General features: G+C 45.4%; 1 protein-coding gene across 1 annotated transcript in view; it reads left to right on the top strand.

Moving 5' to 3' along the window:
• ELP3 (elongator acetyltransferase complex subunit 3) overlaps positions 1–22,024 on the top strand; it is a 100,444-nt gene that overhangs the window by 57,617 nt on the left and 20,803 nt on the right. Inside the window, exons 11-14 of the mRNA XM_075086477.1 lie at positions 4,426–4,516; positions 8,892–8,957; positions 14,545–14,772; positions 17,744–17,825. Of these exons, the coding sequence (XP_074942578.1) occupies positions 4,426–4,516; positions 8,892–8,957; positions 14,545–14,772; positions 17,744–17,825 (467 nt within the window). The remainder of the gene's footprint in view (positions 1–4,425; positions 4,517–8,891; positions 8,958–14,544; positions 14,773–17,743; positions 17,826–22,024) is intronic.

Raw genomic sequence — 22,024 nt, 5'->3', positions numbered from 1 at the left:
AGCTCAGGGAAGTTTGAGGTCAAACTCGGAGGGGGTTTTGCTGCAAACTGTGAGATCACCATGTGAAAATAGCAGAGGAGGAAAAGTTCTTAACATCTTGGTCTGTAATATGAATAAGCCACTGGTGAATGCAGCCGTGAAAAGCATTTTTTTTTTCAGGATGACTCTTCTTAGAGATGAAAGTATTAATGGAGCAGCCAGCCAAGGCTTTGGTAAGACCTTGTCTGGAATAATCCCCATCTTCAAGAAAATAAACTGCTGAAACACATGCAGAGGAGCATGAGCCTTTTGTTTGAAGGATAGGTGTGGACATAAATGACCTCTGCAAGTCTATGAGAGAAGGACAATAACCTCCTAAGAAATAGGGACATTGATTTGGGCAGAGAATGAGGAAATAAGAAGTAGCCTTGTGTCAAATGAGGCAGGAAGCTGGGAATTGGAATTTTTGGTCAGGGCTGAGGTTCTGGAATAGCTTTCCAAAGTTACCAAAGAAGAAGAGAAGCTAAACATGAATATGGTGAAGCTTGATTAGGCTTATGAACGTGATTGTGATCCAAGAGTCTGTAGTAACTGAGACACAGATTCAGCCACCAGGATTTCTTCAGCTCTTCGTTAACTGAGAAACTGGTGGCTGTAGCTGAACTCTGAGAAGGAGGATGTGATACTGGTGAAGGTGGCAAAACACGGCTTAGAGGAAATATCTACTTGATATTCATTCCCCCAGGTTTTTCACTTGTAGGAGCATTATTAAAGGCAAAACTCCTATCTTTCTCCCTGCATGTCTTCTTCGTCGTCGATTCCACTGTTAGAGGCGCAATGGCCCGTTCGGTCGTGATGCTGTCACCATAGCATCGTATCTAAAAAGAACAGGTTTATTCTTAGAGGGCGACATGAGTTTGCAGCCTAGCAGGTGGTCTCCTAAGGACCACAGACCTGGAAAAGTCTTTGCTCGGTGTGCTGATTTGCCTGAGCTTGACTATGATTTCTTCTGTCAACAGCAGCAGCCTCCATCCAGCTGTCATGCGGTTGTCAGTTATTATGTTCCAGAGGAATAGCTGTTTTCTTACTGCCTGCCTCATGTTATCTGGAACTTGTTCCCAGTGATTACAGATTTTTACATCTCCAATGCAAAGTCCAAAAGCTATTACTTTGATCTAAATTGCTTTCAGGGCCATTGTGTGATTCTCTAACAGAATAACGAACAAAGCCAGATTTCTAAAAACATTTGTGGCCTGTTCCCGACACTGCTTCACTGAGGACAGCAACTTTTCCCCCATTCTCCATTGTTGCCCCAGGTCCTTTCCATCTCCTTCCAGCCTGCTGCCGCAAGTCCTCCATCCTTCACACCCTTCATTAGAGCATTTCAAGCTCTATTTCCACAGTCCTTTCAGCCCCAGCTTGTGCCCTGATGGCAGCTTGTCCCGAGCTCTCCACGTACTGACCAGCTGGTTGGTACGTGCGTTCGGGTTTTCTAGCAAACACCGCCGGAAGACGACTGAGCTGTCTGTGCCCTTCCTTGCTAGGACCAGTACTTGGGATCTCTGTTCCCTAGTACCAGGTTTTGAGGAGCCATAAGGGAGTCAATGTTTTTGTAGCCCCTCACGTGCTCAAAATAATAAGTTTAATGATTTGGGTGAGCATGGGAGAGGTGTCACTGACAAAATGCTGTAGAAGTCTTTCTGCTTCAGGAAATCAGGTTAAATATGTTTTTTTTAAAAAAAAAAAAAAAAAAGAGATGCTGTTGCTAATGGCTGGCTGGAGGAGAATATATCTTCCAGGGTGTTTTGTAACTGTCAGAGATGCTCAATACTGTATTTATCCTGAATGTTTGTGAACCTCATTATCACCGAAGTGCTCTGGTGTGTGAGAAGGTGTGAAATGACAGGAGTGTGCACAGCTTGAGACTTTTTCCTTTCGTGGATCCCGGTGTTTTATATGAATGTCATTTTCACTGTACCGATGGGGAGATGGAGGTATGAAGAAATAAAATACCTTACTCAACCGAGATCATAAAATAAGTCAGAGTTGAGAGCAGACTCAAGGTCTTTAGATTTTCACCGTGTGCTTCAATCGACCGCTTCTCAAGTGTCCGAAGTAATGCAAAATGTTTGAAAAATAAAAGATTAAATAGGCCTTGTTGAGGCTTCTGGCAAATTGCACATTAACTTTAATAAGGTCAGGATTTAATCCCCCGTATCCCTGAATTTGTTTAGCATTTTAACAAGTACTAAAGTCACTGGTACAATGCTGTCTTGTGGCTATTCAGAATAGGCAGTTAGTACACTCATGATGCACGCAGGGTACTTATTTAAATACTCTACCCTAATGTGAAGTGGGAATGGAAAACCTATTTCTTGGGGTTTTTTTTCTTAAAAAGATTATTTTTCACATTCATGTTTTAATTTTGTTTGCTCCCCAGTTGGCAGGTGAGAGAGGCTCGAGTTACTGTATGTTGTGATCTATCTTTTATTTGCAGTACTTTATTTGCTATTTCATAGCTGACTCTGGATTTAGCTAAAGACCTACTACTGGAAGATGTCAGGATGTTTCATCTGTGTCCCTGTAGGGAAAATATACATGGCCTGACTTTCTGGAGCTGTTCCATAATTAGAAGGAAGGCGTTTAGTTAGATTATCACTGTAGATCTAACATACCCTGATGAAAATGCCGTTCTCCTCTAGTGTGTCCTTTAGTCACAATGCGAAGTGCTCATTTCCTCTAATTGAAGCTCTTTGAAGTATGTTGTGTTGGCTCTGCAGTGTCTTATTTACTCAAAGAAATCCAATGAATAAATGAACTGGTTAGGTAATTGTATTTTGCCTCAACTTTTTGGCATGCGAGTGTAAGAGGTGAAGAATTTTTCATAGACCCTTTGGCTTTATAGAAAAAAAAGAGCAGAGAAAACGGGAGGAAAGTAAAGCACAAGACCCTCGTTATGCTGGAGAAACTTGTGCCAAAATTGGAGTGCGATGCTGAAAAGGGAGGTGAATCCTGGAGTCTGAAGCTCTTGGTTTTGTTCTTAACAGTCAAGAAAAACCCGTTTTCTTGCCCCTCTTGCCTCAGACTTCTACAAAGCCAAAGCAGCACAAGGATTGGGTCTTTAGGACCCTTGAAGACCTTTATCTTTTATACAGCTACTGCCAAAAATAGCAATTGTTAATGGGGGCCATGATGTGAATGCAAGTCCTTAAGGAACTGAATAGATCAATTAATACATTTTACGGAGGTCATCAGACAGCTGCTAGATGGTGATGACATTCAATCACTACTGAACCAAGATGGATTAAGCTAATTACATTACCAATTCCCTGAACCATCCCATTCTCTGTATGTTTTTTGTGATAGTCTGTTCTTTCCTCTGTTGAATGCTTGCATGGATAAAGAAAAAAGGAGGAATACTCACCAAGGAACATTTCAGCCCTGTTTTGAGACCAACCTGTTGGACAACGTACCGAGTATCTTTGGTGTTTGTGTAGTCCTTATTTCCCTGTGGAAAATCTGAGGGGGTTGGGATTACGCAGTCGAGCACTTGGGTGGCATGTTATCAGAGGTGCCAGGGTAGAGCTGGAGCAGGGGGAGGGAGGAGCATTTGGAATCACCCTATAGTACAGTGTTAGGTATAAGGCGAGTGTGGAGTGGGATGTGCCAATAATCCACGTCTTTCTTTTTCAGCTTGATCTGGATGCATAAATCCTCCTTTCCCTAAGGGATGGTATCCCACTTTCCTAATCTCAGAGGGACAAACTGCTCAGGAAGGCAGTCGAGAGGCCAAACCTGGTCTTGCTTTCAAATTTCGTTGTAGTACCTCCCGTGGAGAACAGAAGGAGGGAGTTCTGCCATCTGCAGACTCCTGATTTACATTCCCATAGGAAGGCCCTAGACTTTCTGGCTGGGTTTTGCTGCAAATCATTTGCTAATCATTTTTACGCAGCTAGAGTCCCAGTATAAAAATGTTGTAATTCTGATGAATTTTCCCTGATGGACATTCAACTGGGAGACTGCAGAAAGATGTGGTCTCGTTCCCAATCGCCTGTCTCCAGCAACAGATACCATGAAGAACATCTGACCTGGAGTCTTAGGCGAGGCACAGGCTTGGCTGGATGCTCCTTTTTCTTCCAGACTTCCAAGTGAAGAACTAAGAGCAAAATTACGACCCATTTCTCAGGGTTGTAAAAGCATAATTTTGTCTTCACTCTTATTACTAAAATAAAGTCTGTAGCTTTTTCCCTTCATTTTTTTCCTGCTTTTAGCTGTGTTTTGTCTGGGTTATTTCTTGTTCAGCCAAAGACTTGAAACAAAGGTAATTCAGATAAGTTCTGTGGTCGGCTATTTGGGATCTTGGCTTAGGTGACTATAATGGCGCTTTATGGTGTATTGTCCGCTAATGCAGTTGTTTGAGGTTTTTGTTTTTCCTTTTACATGCAGAGATATCCCAATGCCACTAGTCAGCTCTGGAGTGGAGCACGGGAACCTGAGAGAGCTTGCCTTGGCCAGGATGAAAGATCTTGGGACACAGGTAAGATACTTCTCAATTGGTATTGAGGGAGAGCTGCTTGATGACTTTACACAAAGCAGCAGCGAGGAAAGTGATGACCAAAAGACAGGATAAGAGCCAGGTTTACTGCTGAACTAAAATGATCTGCAAAGGTCTTTCAGAAAAATTGTAATGACTGAAAAGCACCTTGATGATACTTTTGAAAAGCTGGTTTTGTTTGGTTGATTTTTATTTTAGCACTTTCACCTCCTTCCTGAAGGTACTTGGTAACTAGTTTGTGATATTCCATTTTTTAACAGAACGAACCCTTTAAATCAGAGAGAAGGCAGGAAGGTTTCTTTTTAATTTATGCTATTAGAATTTCTCCTTCCTTTCTTTTTCCCACGCATGCACTTTCTTGACTGAACAATTGGAAGAAAAGCTCTTAGTCTGAGGCCAGAGAAATATTGTAAGAGAAGATTTCAGCACAAACAAATGAGACTTGATATTCTTGATATTTCTAAGATAAAATAAAAATACGAGCAGGGGTGGAAAGAAGGAGGGGGAGGGAGGAATTGTGTTTATATTTGAAGTCAGAAAGTGGTACGTATACCCAGTCTTGATTTTTCTCGGAAGGTCGCTGTGGCAGTTGGCATGCACGGTGTCCCTAATGGTCTGCCCTGACACTGCCCACTGTTTGAACCTCCCTCCGAAATCCACTTAATAGCCACAGTTTGCCGATCCTCCAGCAGAGTTATGCCCAGGTCCTGCCTTTCTTGGGCTGTCTGACTTCCTAGACAAAACATCACACAAACCTCGTGCTCCTTGAGACTATTGCAAAGGGCTTCACTTGCTTTGGTGTCCTGGTGTTCAGGCAGGGGCAGATCCTCACAACTGTTCTGTGTGTTCATTACCATTCAGCACTCCTTCTTTCTAGCTTACCTTTTCTTAAAGAGGTCTTAAGGCATTACTGCATCCAGCAATAGTAAAGTCTTCTGAAGTACAGTCTATGCCTGTAGCCCCACATCAACTTGAACTGCTGGCCTATGTTGTTGGTATTTAATGTGGATAGTTCTCTAGGCTACATCTAGCTCTTTACTGCCTTTGCCTTCTTGCTTGGATCTTGCCGTTGCAGTGCAAAAGATCAGAAAATAAACTCCAGACTGTCTTCCTTCCAGCTGGGCTTTCCATACCGCTTAATCTCTCCTAAGCCGATGCCCTGGACTCTCTCCTTAAGTCATTCTCCCAGTCTCTCTCCAGTAGCAAGCGAGGATTTGGCAGACATCTTTGCCAGCCACAGAAGCTTCCATCCCTCCTGCTGGCCTTTCACTTCAAAACCAGGCAGGGGAGACAACCTCCATGGTGCAGCTAAGCCTTTTCAGTTGAGCTCTTTAGGGCTACATTTGAACTCTTCCCGGGGTTTGACACTAAACCACATCATTTGATCTGAACTTGATCAAGAGCAGCTGGAGAAGCAGGGATAGCTGATCGATGGCAGCCAGGGCTGAGCTGAACCATTAAAGGACTTGTCAAGCTGGCAGTCGTCGCTTTTAGAAGAACCAAATCTGTAAATATCTCTGCTCTGCAGATGATTATAGATTTTAATTTAGTGAGGCAGAAACTCTGCAGCTGGCGGAATGAGGAACCAAACAGGCTGCTTGAAATGTAAGGTACTGTTGTGTGTTTCTTGTGTCATAGGAGAAAACTATAAATATACATTTATCCTCTTGTCTCTTAGCTTGGAAAAGGCCAAAGCAAGGAAGAAACTTGTAGGAATCTTATATTTGCAGGCTCAGTAGCAAAGATCAACCAGCCCATCAGCTCCGACACCTGTCTTTGGGAAATGGCTTGGTGAGGAGTGCGTTTGAGGGATGGGGATCAGTCATGCCAACACTGCAACTTGTGCCTGGGGTTGTTGGAAAGAAACTTTCCTTGAGGAGCCGTGTTGGTGGGACCAGATGCTGGCCTTCGTGATTGCCCAACACTGAGAAGTGGAGGTACACAGTTGGGACATGGAATTTTAAAGCAGCATCCCAGAATACGTTGTCCTTCCTCAGTTCTGGGGTTCTTAATGAAGAGTATATCACAGAATCCCAGAATCCCGGACTGGTGGGGGTTGGAAGGGACCTCTGGAGCTCATCCCGTCCCACCCCTGCTGGAGCAGGCACCCCCACAGCAGGGGCACAGGGCCGCGTCCAGGCGGGGGGTGAATGTCTCCAGGGAAGGGACCCCACAGCCTCTCTGGGCAGCCTGTGCCCCCGCTCTGGCACCCGCACAGGGAAGGGGTTTGTCCTCATCTTCAGGTGGAACCTCCCGTGTTCCAGCTTGTGCCCGTGGCCCCTTGGCCTGGCGTTGGGCACCACTGAAAAGAGCCCGGCCCCATCCTCCTGACACCCACCCTTCAGATATTTATAGGCATTGATGAGATCCCCCCTCAGCCTTCTCTTCTCCTGGCTGAACAGGCCCAGGTCTCTCAGCCTTTCCTCACAAGGGAGATGCTCCAGCCCCTGATCCCCTTGGCAGCTCTGCGCTGGCCTTGCTCCAGCAGTTCCCTGCCCTTCTTGAACTGGGGGGCCCAGAACTGGCCGCAGCCCCGCAGGTGTGGCCTCACTGGGGCAGAGCAGAGGGGGAGGAGAACCTCCCTCGCCCTGCTGGTCACACGCCTTTCCATGCCCCCCAGGACACCGCTGGCCCCCTTAGCCCCAAGGGCCCGGTGCTGGCTCAGGGTCACCCCGCTGCCCCCCAGCACCCCCAGGGCCTCTCAGCAGAGCCGCTCTCCAGCAGGTCCCCCCCAGCCTGTGCTGGTGCGGGGGGCTGTTCCTCCCCAGGGGCAGGGCCTTGCACTGGCTCTGGTTGAATTCCCTGAGGCTCCCCTGGGCCCAGCTCTCCAGCCTGGCCAGGTCTCGCTGGGTGCCAGCACAGCCTCTGGTGTATCAGCCGCCCCTCCCAGCTCGGTACCGTCAGCGAACTGGCTGAGGTTACGCTCTGTCCCATCGTCCAGGTCACTGATGAATCTATTAAACAGGACAGGGCCCAGCACAGACCCCTGGGGAACACCACTAGTTACAGGCCTCCAGCCAGACCCTGCCCCAGTGATCACGACCCTCTGAGTCCTGTTGTTGAGCCTTTCACTGGGCTGTTTGAGTAGCTGGGAAATTGTAAAGCAGAGAGGAGTTTGTCTGCTCTAGAATCCTGATACAACAGTGACTCCAAGTTTTACTCCCCGTCCACTCTAAAAACCAAACAAAAACCCCTGCTTTTTCTGCTGTTTGGGAGATTGTTGCTTTATACCGATAATGGAATTTAAAAGCATTCCGAGGACAGGGCATGAGGTAGACCTGTGCTTGTTCTGGGTACTCTGAGTTTCTGTGTGAATTGCATTTTCACACACTTTTTCCCCATCTAAAAGTCTGGCTTTTGGAAATACCTGGGCAGGTAGGTGCTCTTGCTCTTAGGGCAATTTTAGCCCATTGGAGGAGTTTATCTTCCTTCCCTCCAAGTACAGCAGTGCTCGTGGAATGAAGCGAGCGTTTGCAAGTCATCTGCTTTGGGTAAAAGTATCGTGGCTGCACTTCGGGTTAAGCCTAGCACTGAACTTCTCAATAAACCCGCTAAGATGTGAATGCGCGCAGTCCCTCGCGGTAGGAGTGCTTGTGCTATCAGAACTGTTATCTTATGTGAATGGGTGCCAAATTACTCCATTTTCATTAGCTTTGCTGAGAAGCACAAAAGTTAATGCAAGCTATAACCCGTCTCTCAAGCACTGAGCTTGGAACCTAGTCTCTAAGGTTCCAGAATTCTAAGGGAGGGAAGATTTCTTTTGGCTGTCTTCTGTTTTCTCCATCACTGGTCCCAAGCCTCAGTGACGCTCTGTGGATGCCAGATCAGTGTTAGATTTGCTCTCCGATATTTGGGTAGGACTTCTGCAACAGCTTTCATGTGATGGTTTAAAAGCAAGAAAAAGGTTGCTGAGATTAAAACCCTGGCTATTTAAGCACTCTCTGGTGCCTCAGCGTAGATTTTGCCAATGTTAGGCCTTCCCAATGTAGGGTAAAAATGGATTATGGCAAAGTGTCTTTTTTTTCTCTGTTATTCTTTCACGTATGTTGACTTTGCCTCCAGACCCTGCTGTTTGTGAATCAAAGGCTACATTTCCTCATGAGCCATAATGGTTGCTTAGTGAATTGATTTTTGCCAGCATGTCTTTCCATTTAGCACTAAGACCTCTTTCTGAGGTGTATTAGGTATGGATGGGTGAGCATTTTTATTTTGAAGTCTACCCATTTGAAATTCATCCTTGCAACTTCATGCTATTTCAGCTTAGTTTTGAACCCAATAGGTGGCCGGAAGTCGTGTGTTTCAGAGCTTAATGTTTTTCTCCCATGTAATTTTTGTTTTCCTCCCTTTCTTTTCCTAGTGTCGTGATGTAAGGACAAGAGAGGTTGGAATTCAAGAAATCCACCATAAAGTGAGACCGTACCAGGTAAAATTTATCTTTTTTTCTAGGAGCTTGTTTCAGGCACAATTTGTTACCTGTGTTCGGTGCGGAGGCGTTGGGACCCATTTGTTGCACGTCCAATCCTGCGGTTTGCCTTTGTAGCTGGATGCAATTTTCCATTTATTTTCACAGCAGCTTTGGATGTCTCTTATTTGAGCATAGTAAGTCACATGTTGAAATGTATGGACCGCCGTGTTCAATAAACTGACTACAGCCAGCTGTTATTTTGGTATTTGCGCAGTAATAACAAAAAAGCAGCTCTTTCTTACTGCTTCTCACCCTTCCCTTTTCTCCATCCTCATTACACATTTGGATTTAGAAAATACCAAAACCACAGGGCGTGTGTGCTGAACGGGAACGAATATTTAGCAAGATGAATTTACAGCCTTTTTTTGTGAACGTGCATGTTTATATTGGCGAACAGTATATGTATAAATACGCTTCTGCCCATGTATATATGTATTTATATGTGAGAAGATCCAGTCAGCGTATGACACTTATGTTGCTTTTTACCTTCCTAAAATAGTCCACAAAAATATTGCTATGCTTATTTTATAGAAAGCAGAATGTTCACTGCTGAACTTCAAGCATCCAATTTAGGACACTAATCCTCCAGCTGGCTGGAGTTACAAGGAGGATCAGTCCTTCCAGAAGGCTGTCAGGAGGTCCGTGGCCATGTACGGCACCCCGGCAGATGAGCTTCCTAAGATCACACAGGGTTGGGTCCCTCTCAGTAGGCATGTATGCTCGGGCTAGTAAATCATACCCTGGAAGTATTCTCTTCCTCCTCCTTTGTGGACATTAAAGAAGGACTTGAAATGAATTGTAGAGTTTGTCCAACATATACCTCCTTTATTTTCAGACAATAGTTCTTTGTGCCAGGCAGAAGATACTGCTACCCCCAGGCAGGCAGCTGAATCAGCGTGGCACTTACCTCCTCCTCTTCTGTGCAATGGGCACGTACCCACTTTCTAAATGTCAGCCACCGAACTGCGGTTAGGCTTTCTAGGCGTCAGCACAGGAAGAGATTCCTAACAGAGGTCCTCTCAGCTGTGCTTTGGAAGCTCCACTGATTGTTTAGGCTTCAAAGAGGCTGTGAGTTTGGTGCCAGAAGTGAAGTAGCATGAATATTCTCTGAGTTTGGCATCTGAAAGATGTTCTCACTGTGCAAATCAGAGATTACTGGGAGCCATATTCTGGTTTTCTCCAGCTATTACGTGTGTTCAGATGGAGCGCGATCCTTCCCATCTTGCATAACAGAAATCCACTATGGAAATGTATAACCGTCCCAGATTATCTTGCTCTTGCCAGACTTCTGCAAGAACTGAGGCTGTACGGACTCGTTTGTACCTGGGCCATGCAGCCTTTGTGCTCTGCTCCCATTGTCTGATCCGTGGTCATTTCACGAAATATCTTCCAAAGATGGCTGTTGTCAGCAGTGCTAATCTAATTTAAATTTTAAATTTCTTGAGTAGTTAGCAAATAGCTTATCACAGGGTTTTCAAAGCAACGTTATGTTGAAAATTCCCTTTGTTAAACTCATCTGTCTGAGTGGCAGGAGGATGTCATTATGTAGTCGTAGCAAAATTTATCATGACAGCAAGCAAGAGAAATATTCTGAAGATGGTATAATTTTTCATGCGCTTTAGACTAATGACAAGGTATGATGTGTTTCTTGGCTTCATAAGTAAACAACACATCCTCTCGATAAGAGAGGCTATCATGTCGGATCTAAAATAAATTAATCGCTTGCTGTAATTAGGTGCACTTCATGCAACTTCTTTCTGTTAAGGATCGGTAGGCAGTGGTGTGTCTGCTCTTAAAAGTATTTTTTTTTTAAAAATAAATTGGAATTAGATTACTTGCCCATAGCTGGTTTTGTACAGAGCTGTCTCTAAGCTGCCTTTTCAATTAGTGGCATTTCTCCGTAGCAGCAGAAGGTATTCGCTCCCTCTCAGAAGGGTTAAGGCTGCATAGTGCTACGTAATAGCCTTAAAAATGCTCTAGTGAATTGTTGCTGTAAAGAGATGTTGGACTGACAGTTTTTGAAAGAGAAGGGGCAATGACAGCTCTGTTACAGATATGAACGTACATGAGTGTTGAATCAGAAAGCGTAAGACGTAGAAGCTGCTCTTCCTCCAAAGCTTGGGCGTTTGTATCAAGCTAATGATCTTAGTATAGAGCCTTAGTAGGAATAAGGCACATTTTTAAGCTGAGAGTAGCTGCTTTAGGTCAAGAATGTAGTCTGCAACTGGGTTTTGCCCTTGTCAAAATAAGTTTAAAACAGGCTGTACCAGACATTTAATAGGATTGCATACTGAAATGGTGATCCACCCTGATGGATCTTACTCTTACCCAGCACACAGGGTTGTTTACGGACAAGGGACTTACGCTGGGAACTGCAGCATGCTGCCATGCATCGCTGCATACCGATCGGCCAGGAGGTGGCTTTGGCCACGTTTGGACCAGTATCGCAGAAGGAAAAGGCTTTGTACATCTTATGAGTCCCTGAAAACCCTTTGAGGGGATTTATGTATCCGAGGACCCTCTGTGCCCAGGGAAGCGGGCACAATCCAATAGGGACTTTTCTGAGCATATCAACGCATCTGGTGGATGCGCACGATGCACACAATGTAAAGCCTCCTGGGGAAGGTTCCTGTAGGCTTACTTCATTTCTGTCTACACGTGGCTCTCAGGCTGGAGGTGAGCATAACAGGGCATCTAGTCCCTACCGGAGGGCAAGCAACGGAGCCACGTTTTCTACTTGTTTTGTTTTGCCCTTGGGAGAAACCAGGAGTTCTCCAATCTTGCCATTTCGAACTCTTAGTATAGCAGTGACTAATAATATTTTCTGCTTTTTTATAAATTAGCAGTAAGCTTTAACCTAACTGCTTTTCCACATATGGAACTTAACTGCAGAACCTGGGTATTTTAAGAGTCTCGTACTCTTTTATTTTCCAGTACATTTCCATTTTCCTAGTGGTGTTACGTACCCAATGGTAGATCTGGATCAGTGTGTGTCAGCTGTCGTGACACACAAGCGGAGTGGGGTTGTGCTCTTGGAGAATTTGGCACATCGGCAGACATCTGTCTGGGCGCTTACCCCGTGAGCCGTACGTCAGCGTTGAAATGAGCCTTGCTTCTGTAGTCAGTAAGGGATTTAATTGTGAGCTGCGTTCACCCAGGCTTCGTCATGGAGCAGAGCAGGCAGGCGACAGAATCCCTTATGGCTTTTCTGTAAACAAATCTTTAATGCATGGATTTCTGGGTGTTAGAGGATTTGCAAAAAAAAAAAAACCTGAAGTCCTGTGCTTTAGTCTTCATAGAAGTACTAGGAAGAGCATGGCAAGGTATGCACAGGGGTCAGTCCTATACTGTACTGCTGGGATGTAAAGGTTGGAAACACGAGGGCATCTGCTGACACTTGCCATTCACGTTTGAATTCCTAAAGTTAAAGGAGTCTCTCAAAATGATGGCAGGTGTATCTACGTGGTAGTTTTATTTCAGATCAGGGGTGTGCTTGTGCAGCAAATCCTCCCATGGTTCCCCGCTTGGAAAGCATCAGGAAGCACAGAAACCTGGTTTCTTTCACATTAATTTAGAAAGTGCCTTAATTAATTAAGAATAATTTGGGAGAACACCTAAGGTACGCCAGCTGGTAATGGGTGCCTAGTTCATGGGGTGAGACTGGGACTAGTCCATACTGAAAACCTCCCAACATATATTTTGTCATCATCAGGCTCTCAATATTGCGAACTATTGCTGCCGCTCCTCCATGGAGCCAGACAATTTGGGAAGTAATTTTGACCTGCTCAGCAGCTGGTTGTTACAGGTGGGCAAGGGAGGCCCTACAGCAAGGATGGGCAGCTATTCCAGCTCTACCATATCAATTGAAAACACAAACAGTGACTCATTTTGTCACCAAAGGTGTGACATTATCATCATCGGCTACAGGTTACATCGAGTAAACTCGGTGCTACCTCCGCTGAATAGAAACACAGCTAACGTTATGTGAGGTTGGATCAGATCTTATGTTGCCATGAGGAAGTCTTGTCTTGGGTCCTGGGGCTGCTACTTGGTGGTGGTGGTAGGTCAGGACTCTCTGAAAAGGAAGTTTTTTCTTCATCCTGCTCTCTTATCCACTAGTTACTCCTTATAGCTTCTAGGTGCTCTGCAGAAGTGATTTCTTCCACACAAGCGTGGTCTTTATTGTATTCTCCACAGCCAGGCAACTTTCACTTCACTTTTCCCTTCCACTTATTGTGATCTTCAGAGCTGCCTGTGTCTAGATTGTTATAAAAAATTGGATTTGAGGCAAGTAATATGTTGTCTCTGGTCAGTTCTTAGAGTACTTGTCTGGATGGTTTTGGTGTCTTCAGTACTATTTGAATGAGTAAGAAAATACATCCTGCTGATTCTGTAAGCCACACTTGCCCAACACCAGCTCTTTCAGATCCACTGCTGTTGCGCTACACAGTTTGCTCAGGTAGATCCTGTGTGGTGCTGGAAAGAACTAATAGGTAATTAGTGAAAGAGTTGACTGCTCTGTGTCCAGAGAAGGGCAGTGGAGCTGGGGCAGGGTCTGGAGCACAAGTGTGCTGGGGGGCGGCTGAGGGAGCTGGGGGGGTTTAGCCTGGAGAAGAGGGGGCTGAGGGGAGCCCTTCTCGCTCTCTGCAGCTGCCTGAGAGGGGCTGGAGTGAGGGGGGGGTCGGTCTCTGCTCCCAAGGCACCAGTGACAGGACGGGAGGAACCGGCCCCAAGCTGTGTCAGGGGAGGTTTAGGCTGGGTGTGAGGGAAAATGCCTTCCCTGCCAGAGGGGTCAGGCCCTGGCACAGGCTGCCCAGAGAGGTGGGGGAGTCACCGTCCCTGGGGGGGTTCAAACACCGTGCAGCCGTGGCACTTGGGGCCATGGTTTAGGAGGCCTGGGGGTGTTGGGTTGGGCGTTGGACTCAATGATCTTAAAGGTCTTTTCCAACTTTAATAATTCTATGGTCTGTAGACATCTCAAGCCATTTCTTTTGCAAAGCAGTGGAGACATGGACCTAAATGCAGGTTTAGTGAAGTCAGATGCAAAACCACTCATTCTACATTAGCGAGTTTGTAACTGGAGCTGAACTTCAATTAGAGCACGTACCCTTGGTTAATGGTAAGAGTTGCTGCCCCCATTGATTTTGCAGTGGGTGTGAAACTCAAGTAACTCAAGAAATGTAGGTTTTAGGTTTCTGACTTACAAACAGGTAACTGCGTGAGTTATCAGCCCCTCTTGAAAGCTTGTGAATAGGGACAGAAGACTAGTTCCGTCCCATTGGCAAATATATTTCTATTAAAGTATTCACATATTTTATATTTAATATGACTGCAGTAGCAGCAGTTCTTATCCACTACTGCTAAAATCCATCTAGAATTAAATTGGCCTTTAAGAAAGCACTTCATGTTTTCTCTGAATCATAATAGTTTATGGATCCATGAAATTGGTTTTGGTCTGTTCAACATGTTGCTTAAATATTTTTAAAGAAGTTTTCCTTTTGTCTTTTCTGCTTTGTATTCATTATCGCTTCTTCTCTCTGACCAGATTGAATTAGTTAGAAGGGATTATGTGGCTAATGGTGGCTGGGAGACCTTCCTGTCCTATGAAGATCCAGAGCAGGATATTCTCGTTGGGCTTCTACGGCTGCGGAAGTGTTCAGAGGAATCATTCAGACCTGAGCTGAAAGGAGGCGTTTCCATTGTCCGGGAGCTGCACGTGTATGGGAGTGTGGTCCCTGTGAGCAGTCGGGATCCTTCAAAATTTCAGCACCAGGTACTCCAAGCCATCTTTATTCTTCATCTGTGCCTGTTTCTTGCACCCTCCTCCCCTCTCCCCAGTGTAATTGGAGAAGAACGTTACTAAATATGTGAGATTCATTCAGTTGCTTTGAATTATAGTCCGCTGCAATAGAAACAGAACTGAATTTGAGCCCCTTCTTGTGTTTCACCTACTGAAATCATGCTGCTTCTGAGTTTTTGCTAGTCATGTTTAGGCAATTGCAACTGCTCTGAGATAAAAAAAGCATGCCTGAATGCTCTCAGCGTTACTTCATACCCACACAGTATGAGCTCATGTATTCTGGATGGTAATTTGGCTTTCGAGCGCTAAGCATCTTTGGTTCTGAAGCATCTTTCCTTTGATATCCTGTACGGTACATCAGGCTTCACTGCAAACCAACTAAAAATGAAACAAAGGTGATACATCCATTGTGTCTTTTTATTTCCTTCTAAAATTGATCCTGTTCGATAGATGAGTTTCACTTCTGAAATCTGAAATAATTATATATGGGAGGTGAGATTTTCTTTGGTACTACCCAGTTTTCTGTCAAAGGAACTTTTATTGAATACATCTTCCTACCAAAACAAGAAATCGAACTTTGGTTGAGATGCGTAATCACTTTAAGTGATGTGGTGAGACTCCCAAGTAAAGTCTCTCCGTTGGGTCTGACAGCTTTTTGCTTCAGACACACTTGTGAGGCTGTTTCATATATATCTTAAAGCATGTGAAGAATAGAGCGGAGAGCTGTGTTTCTAATTCCTTGCAGCAACTCGTATGAATATGGCACATTATCCTTCTGCTGCGTGTAACATGCTGTGGCTTGCAACAAGCAAAAATGTGAATTAAATTTTGCCCCGGTAGGTTTCAAACCTTCAGACTGAGCTTTTAAAAAAGCAATCAGTTTGTCTTCTTTGCCAGAAGGGCTCAGGGCTGATGGTTTAAATTAACTTCCCTGTATTTATTAATCTTTCCCTAAGTATATGCATTAAGATGCAGTTTTGCTAGATGCTGATGATGTGTGACCATAAAGCAGTGGCTGGGGGGGGGGGGGGAAGGAGCAAAAAAAAGTGGATGTTTCTGCTATAAAATAGTTAACACTTTAAAATTTAGAAAGCAAAAAGTGGTCATCTTAAGTATTTGAAAAAAAATAAATGAGAGAGAGAGGGAGAGAAAATCAATTGAAAGTAGCCTACTACAAACATTAAAATAGGCTGCAAATTGAAATTTCATGGCATATGACGCACTCATGTTCATTCAGAATAGTCAATGTTCAAGAGGTTAATCAGAAAGTGTTCTTCACAGTTGTGGGGGCAATTTCTGATTAGAAGGACATTTTAGAGTAAAGATTTCTGTGTGTTATTTAAAAATGCCTCTAAGTGTTAAATGTTTTTTTGAATTAAATCACATCTGCTTCAGTGTGGCCACAGCCCAATTCTCTAAGTCTTGTCAGGAGACAAATGAAGGAAGAGCTGAGTATAATTCCTGCATCCTAATGTTGGGAGTGAATTAATCCAATCAATTATTCCCAGATATATAGGACAACAAAGTTGTTAAATAGAGTGGAAAGGCTCTTCCCTTATTTTGAAACATTATTGCGATTCCAGTAGCACTCCTGCTGTGCAAGATTTCCAAATGTAAATAGAGGCATGGATCAGGTCCAGAATATTAACATGTTCTTCTGCAATTCTTTTTGATTTGGCATCTCCTATGTCACAAGCTGAGCTTAGAGCAGTACAGAGCTTAAGCCCAGCCTAGTCTGCAAGGGTCATGCAGCGGTTTGATGCAGCCTTTGTGTGTAGTCCCGACATGCCCTGTGGTCGCTGTGTGCCTCAGTTCTTCATCCTGAAATGAGCACAGTAACAGCTCCTGACTGCCCGGATGTGGACAAGATGGAAGGGGTCCAGAGAAGGGCCACCAAGATGATCAAAGGATTGTGAAGCTGCCATATGAGGATAGGCTGGGAGAGCTGGGTTTTTTCAGCCTTGAGAAAAGGAGGCTCAGAGGGGATCTCATCACCATGTACCAGTACTTAAGGGGCAGCTACAAAGAAGATGGAGACTCCCTTTTTACACAGAGTCCCATGGAGAGGACAAGGGGGAATGGACACAAATTGCTCTTGGGGAGATTCCGATTGGACACAAGAGGGAAATTTTTCACAGTGAGGACAGTCACCATTGGAATAATCTCCCCAGGGAAGGGGTTGACTCGGCCACGTTGGACACTTTCGAGAATCAGCTGAGCAGGGTGCTGGGCCATCTTGTCTAGGCTGGGCTCTTCCTAGAGAGGTTGGACTAGATGGTCCCTGAGGTCCCTCCCAACCTGGGATTCTGTTATTCTGTGACTCCCGGAGGGGTTGTGGAGATAAAGATTGTGAGGGGCAAAGGCAAGATGTCTATCAGAAACATGAACAGCAGCAGGGGTCTCTGGATCTGTAGTGTCTGGCCACCTCTGTTTCAGCTGATGTCCCCGGTCAGAATGGCACTGGAATCCTTCTGCAGTTTGACAGTGTAGGCAGTTGCATCTGGCGTTTGTGCTCTGGCTTTGTTTAATTCGCCTGCACAAAGCCGGGTCTAGTAAGGTAGACGTCAAGATGGGCGATTGTTGTTCAGGATCGGTTATCTCAGCAGGATAGACTTGTTCAGCACCAGGAATTACAGGATGCATACCGAGTTGACTTGCCATCAATGGATTTAACTTCGTTGCGTTCCTGCCACTGAGAAGCACTCAGACACTAGAATTTCACGATCAGAAAAGAACCTTGCGAAAGCTCCACTGTAAAGCATAGTGTCGGTACACCTCTCCTGCGGTACTCTTTTCAAGCCCTCTCCTGCAGTAAGGTTTTCATCATTCCTGTGCCAAAAATATGACTCTCTTGGAACTGTACTGATGCTTACATTCTGACCTTGCTTATGCTTTCTATTTTTACAGAACTTACCTTTTCTTCCTGTTATTTCTCCCATTATAGGGATTTGGTATGTTACTAATGGAGGAGGCAGAAAGAATAGCCAAGGAGGAGCACGGGTCATGGAAAATTGCTGTAATTTCAGGTACCTTTGCTTTATCCCTTTTTTTTAAAATATATATATCTTAATCTGAAAATAAACCCTCTGCAGCCAATGCCACCGCTGTGAACATTCATCGTATTAGGTAGAAAATGAGCATCAGCAGATGCTGCTTCGTGATGGAGTCAAATTCCGTCATAGCTTTATCCAGACAATACTAGGATGGTGAGCAGCATACCGGAGGACACGCTGCGGGGAACCATCCTGCTCTCAGTGCCGGAGGAGACAGACTGCGTGAGCATGGGTGTCTTCCTCCTCCAAACGCTATTTCCGACCTTGCTGATTTGGCCCCATCGCAGGTTGTTATTGTCAAGGGCTGCTTTCCAGAGCTTACGAGGATAGAAAATTGCCGGCCTCCATTTTAGAGTCTTTCTGCAAGTACCGTCATTAGGGTGGGCAGATGTGCTTTTAGGATACATTAAGCATTATCATGAAGGGAGCTATATAAGAAAGAGCTGCAGCCCTTTCTCCTTTTTCATTTTCAAGGCATTGTGACTAAGAAGAGCGGCATCAGAGTTCATTGTGCATGTGTGAAACCAAGGTCGGGACTGCCTTTGTGCCTTAATTTATCTTATATTAGCAGTTGTGGTAGCTATAGAAAGCTTTTACAGTCGTATAGTTTATATAACTGGGGCGCTGGCAAATTGTATGGGAAGAAAAACTCTTGTTGGTGTAAGATTCGTGTATGCTGGAGGACAGAATAGTTACAGACCTTTTAAAAAAAAACAATATTCTTCTGCCACCCCACCGAAAAGCCCCCAAAAAGCAAGAAACCAAAACTTTGATCCAAGCTGCTGAGTGCTGAAATGACAAGCCTCTCTGTGCCTTTCCAGCTGTGTAACATCCCTGGATGTTGAAAAACCGAAGTGCGCCGTCTTGACAAGTACTTGTGACAAGGGCCAGAGTGTGAGGACAGCGTGCAGGCAGATGCTTAAAGATAATTAATTCTGTATTCACTGGATTCCCTATTTCTTGTTTGCTTAAGACATATTACCATCCTGTTTCTCTATTGCTGCTGTGTGGGTGTCACTTTGAACTGGGAATTTCATATGGTTAAGAAATGTCCATATCACGTCGCTCCTCAGGCAGAAGAGAGGCGAAAGTGAAAATGGTTTCTTTTGGTTTTGCTAATGGTGCCTTGGCTTGGGGTGTGTGGAGAGAGGAAATCACGGTTCCTTTGTGCTGAGGAACACTTCTTTTGACCAGAACAGAAAACATGCAGCAATTACTAAAAAGATTATTTGTGAAAACATTCATGTTGCTAATTTTAGCTGTATTTTAGCAATGCGATGTGAAGAATATATTCTTTGCATCGAGATCCAGTGCAAGAAGTATTGTTTTGCTGCATACAGAGTTTGTGGCATCTTACTAAGACCTTGCCTGCGACTTTTAAATCCCCCCCTGCTCCCCGAGTGCGAAGTACAATATGGTACAATTTGTCTTTGAATACAGAACGCTACGGCATCTGCAAAGGCCACAGGTTTTCCAGCTGTTTCCTTGGAGATGTTACCGCTTGAATTTCTGTTCTCCTGTAGGTTTTATCTGAAATAAAAACATAGCCAGAAGTTCTTTCTCCATTGGAGGATGAACTTGGTTTTGCTAATTTTGTTTTCAAAATAGATTTTTTCAATCTGGGAACCCACTGCAAGGTTAAGTCTCCAACATATTGCAAAATTTTGTCTGTTTTCTAGAGAGAAGCGTGTAAGGGAGATCTGCTTTGAAGATGTCTCTCACAGGACTCTATCTCATTAGTACAGCATGTTTTTATTAATGCTTTGTTGCAGTGTTTCATTTAACAGTGTCCTTTCTTCAACAGTATTTTCCAGTCTTGCACTTAACGGCTACATCAGTATTAGTCAACTAAATGGTGCCAGAACACACAGGCTGCCACTTCAGGGAACGGTCCCTGATGCACGCACTCGCTGGGGAGCTGCGTGGGGCAGTGCTAGTCTGTCAGGGCTGAAACCTTCTCAGGGCTCCTGCTAGCACAGTAACAGAGTGGGTGGTTGAATTTCTATACTCTAACAATTTTTAGGGAAGTTATGTCTAAGTAGCAAACTCCCTCTTTGATTTCTTCAAAAAGAAGCACATGATTTTTGAAGTAGGACAGTATATAGGGTTTTCATTATTGGCTAAAGGTTCGGTCTTATCTCTAAGATCAATTCAAGTTCAGCTCAAACTAGAAATTAGCAGCTCTGGTTAGAAATTAGCAGCAGTCGTCGTGGGAAGGGGGTTGGACTAGATGATCTTTAAAGCTCTCTTCCAACCCAAACCATTCAATGATCCTATGGTCATCTGTGACTGTTCCCTACCCTGGCTTTGAGTAGGGGTGTTTCACACTGATTGGTTTAGGACAGCCCGTTTCCTAGGGACCCCGAACAATTGGGTGCTCCCTGGTATCCTGCTGTGTGCCAGAGCCTTGCTTTAGAATCACAGGATCATACAATTGTTTAGGTTGGAAAATACCTTTCAGATCAAGTCCAACCATCAACCTACCACTACCAAGTCCATCACTAAACCATATCCCTAAGCACCACATCTACATGTCTTTTAAATACCTCCAGGGAAGGTGACTCAACCATTTCCCTGGGCAGCCTGTGCAAGTGCTTAACCCGTTCAGTGAAAATATATTTTCCCTCACATCCAACCTAAACCTCCCCTGACGCAGCTTGGGGCCGGTTCCTCTCGTCCTGTCACTGGTGACTTGGGAGCAGAGACCAGCCCCCCCTCACTCCAGCCCCTCTCAGGCAGCTGCAGAGAGCGAGAAGGTCTCCCCTCAGCCCCCCCTTCTCCAGGCTAAACCCCCCCAGCTCCCCCAGCCGCCCCCCAGCACACTTGTGCTCCAGACCCTGCCCCAGCCCCGCTGCCCTTCTCTGGACACGCTCCAGCCCCTCCAGGGCCTTCTTGTCCCGAGGAGCCCAAACCTGAGCCCAGCATTCGAGGTGGGGCCTCCCCAGGGCCGAGCACAGGGGCCCCATCCCTGCCCGGCTCCTGCTGGCCACACCAGGGCTGACACAAGCCCGGGGGCTGGTGGCCTCCTTGGCCACCCAGGCACTGCTGGCTCATGCCCAGCCGGCTGTCAGCCAGCACCCCCAGGGCCTTCTCCGCCGGGCACTTCCCAGCCCCTCTGCCCCAGGCCTGGGGCGTTGCCTGGGGTTGGTGTGACCCAAGGGCAGGGCCCGGCACTTGGCCTTGTGAAACCTCATCCAGTTGGCCTCGGCCCATCGATCCAGCCTGTCCAGGTCCCTCTGCAGAGCCTTCTGTCTATTAAAGACCGAGGCAAAGAAAGCATTAAGTACCTCAGCCTCTTCCTCATCCTCAGTCACTTGCTTCCCGCCACATCCAATAAAGGATGGAGATTCTCCTTAGGCCTCCTTTTGTTGATAATGCTTTTATAGAAGCATTTTTTTATTGTCTTTTATGGCAGGAGCCAGACTAAGTTCTAGCTGGGCTTTGGCCCTTCTAATTTTCTCCCTGCGTAACCTCATGACATCCTTGCAGTCCTCCTGACTCGCCTGCTCCTTCTTCCGAAGGTCATAAACTCTCCTTTTTTTCCTGAGTTCCAGCCCAAGCTCTGTTTTCAGCCAGGCTGGTTTTCTTCCCCACTGGCTCGTCTTTCGGCACATGGGGACAGCCGGCTCCTGCACCTTTATGATTTTCAAGCCCTTGATGAAATTTCTTTGCATTGTAGTTTACTTGAGGACATTTCTGTCTCCCCAGACAAGAGGCCAGGCATCCACCTCTGGCTTATGCAGCTGGTGGCGGGGGGGACTCACCCTGTAGGGAATGAATTTTGGGAACTAGGTAAGTCTGGAGGAGTCCAGGAGTCTCTGGCTGACGATTTGCCACAGCCTTGGATTGAACCATGGCTTGAAGTTGGTCTGGAAATGCATTTAACCTAAGACAGATTAAGGTAAATTCAGATGGAAGTATGTATGTACAACCTCTAAAACAGGCGATACAGTTACAAATGGTTATGAAAAACAGGAAAGAAAGAAAAAAAAACACCATATGAGTCACCTGCTGTTAGTGAGGTTACATTAGAAACACCTCTCTCCAGTTTGCTGTCCAGCTGATTTGCTGCCCACCCTGATCAAGGTAGTATTCAACATTTCCTGCCATCTCAGGCTGTGTCCATTAGAGCCTCACTCGTTAGAAACCTCTTTCCTCCATGGCAGAGCATG

This window comes from Phalacrocorax aristotelis, chromosome 3, assembly GCF_949628215.1.
Source record: "Phalacrocorax aristotelis chromosome 3, bGulAri2.1, whole genome shotgun sequence".
In the NCBI taxonomy this organism is placed as follows: domain Eukaryota; kingdom Metazoa; phylum Chordata; class Aves; order Suliformes; family Phalacrocoracidae; genus Phalacrocorax; species Phalacrocorax aristotelis.
Note: the sequence above shows the minus strand (reverse complement) of the source record. Positions and strands in the feature narration are given on the sequence as shown.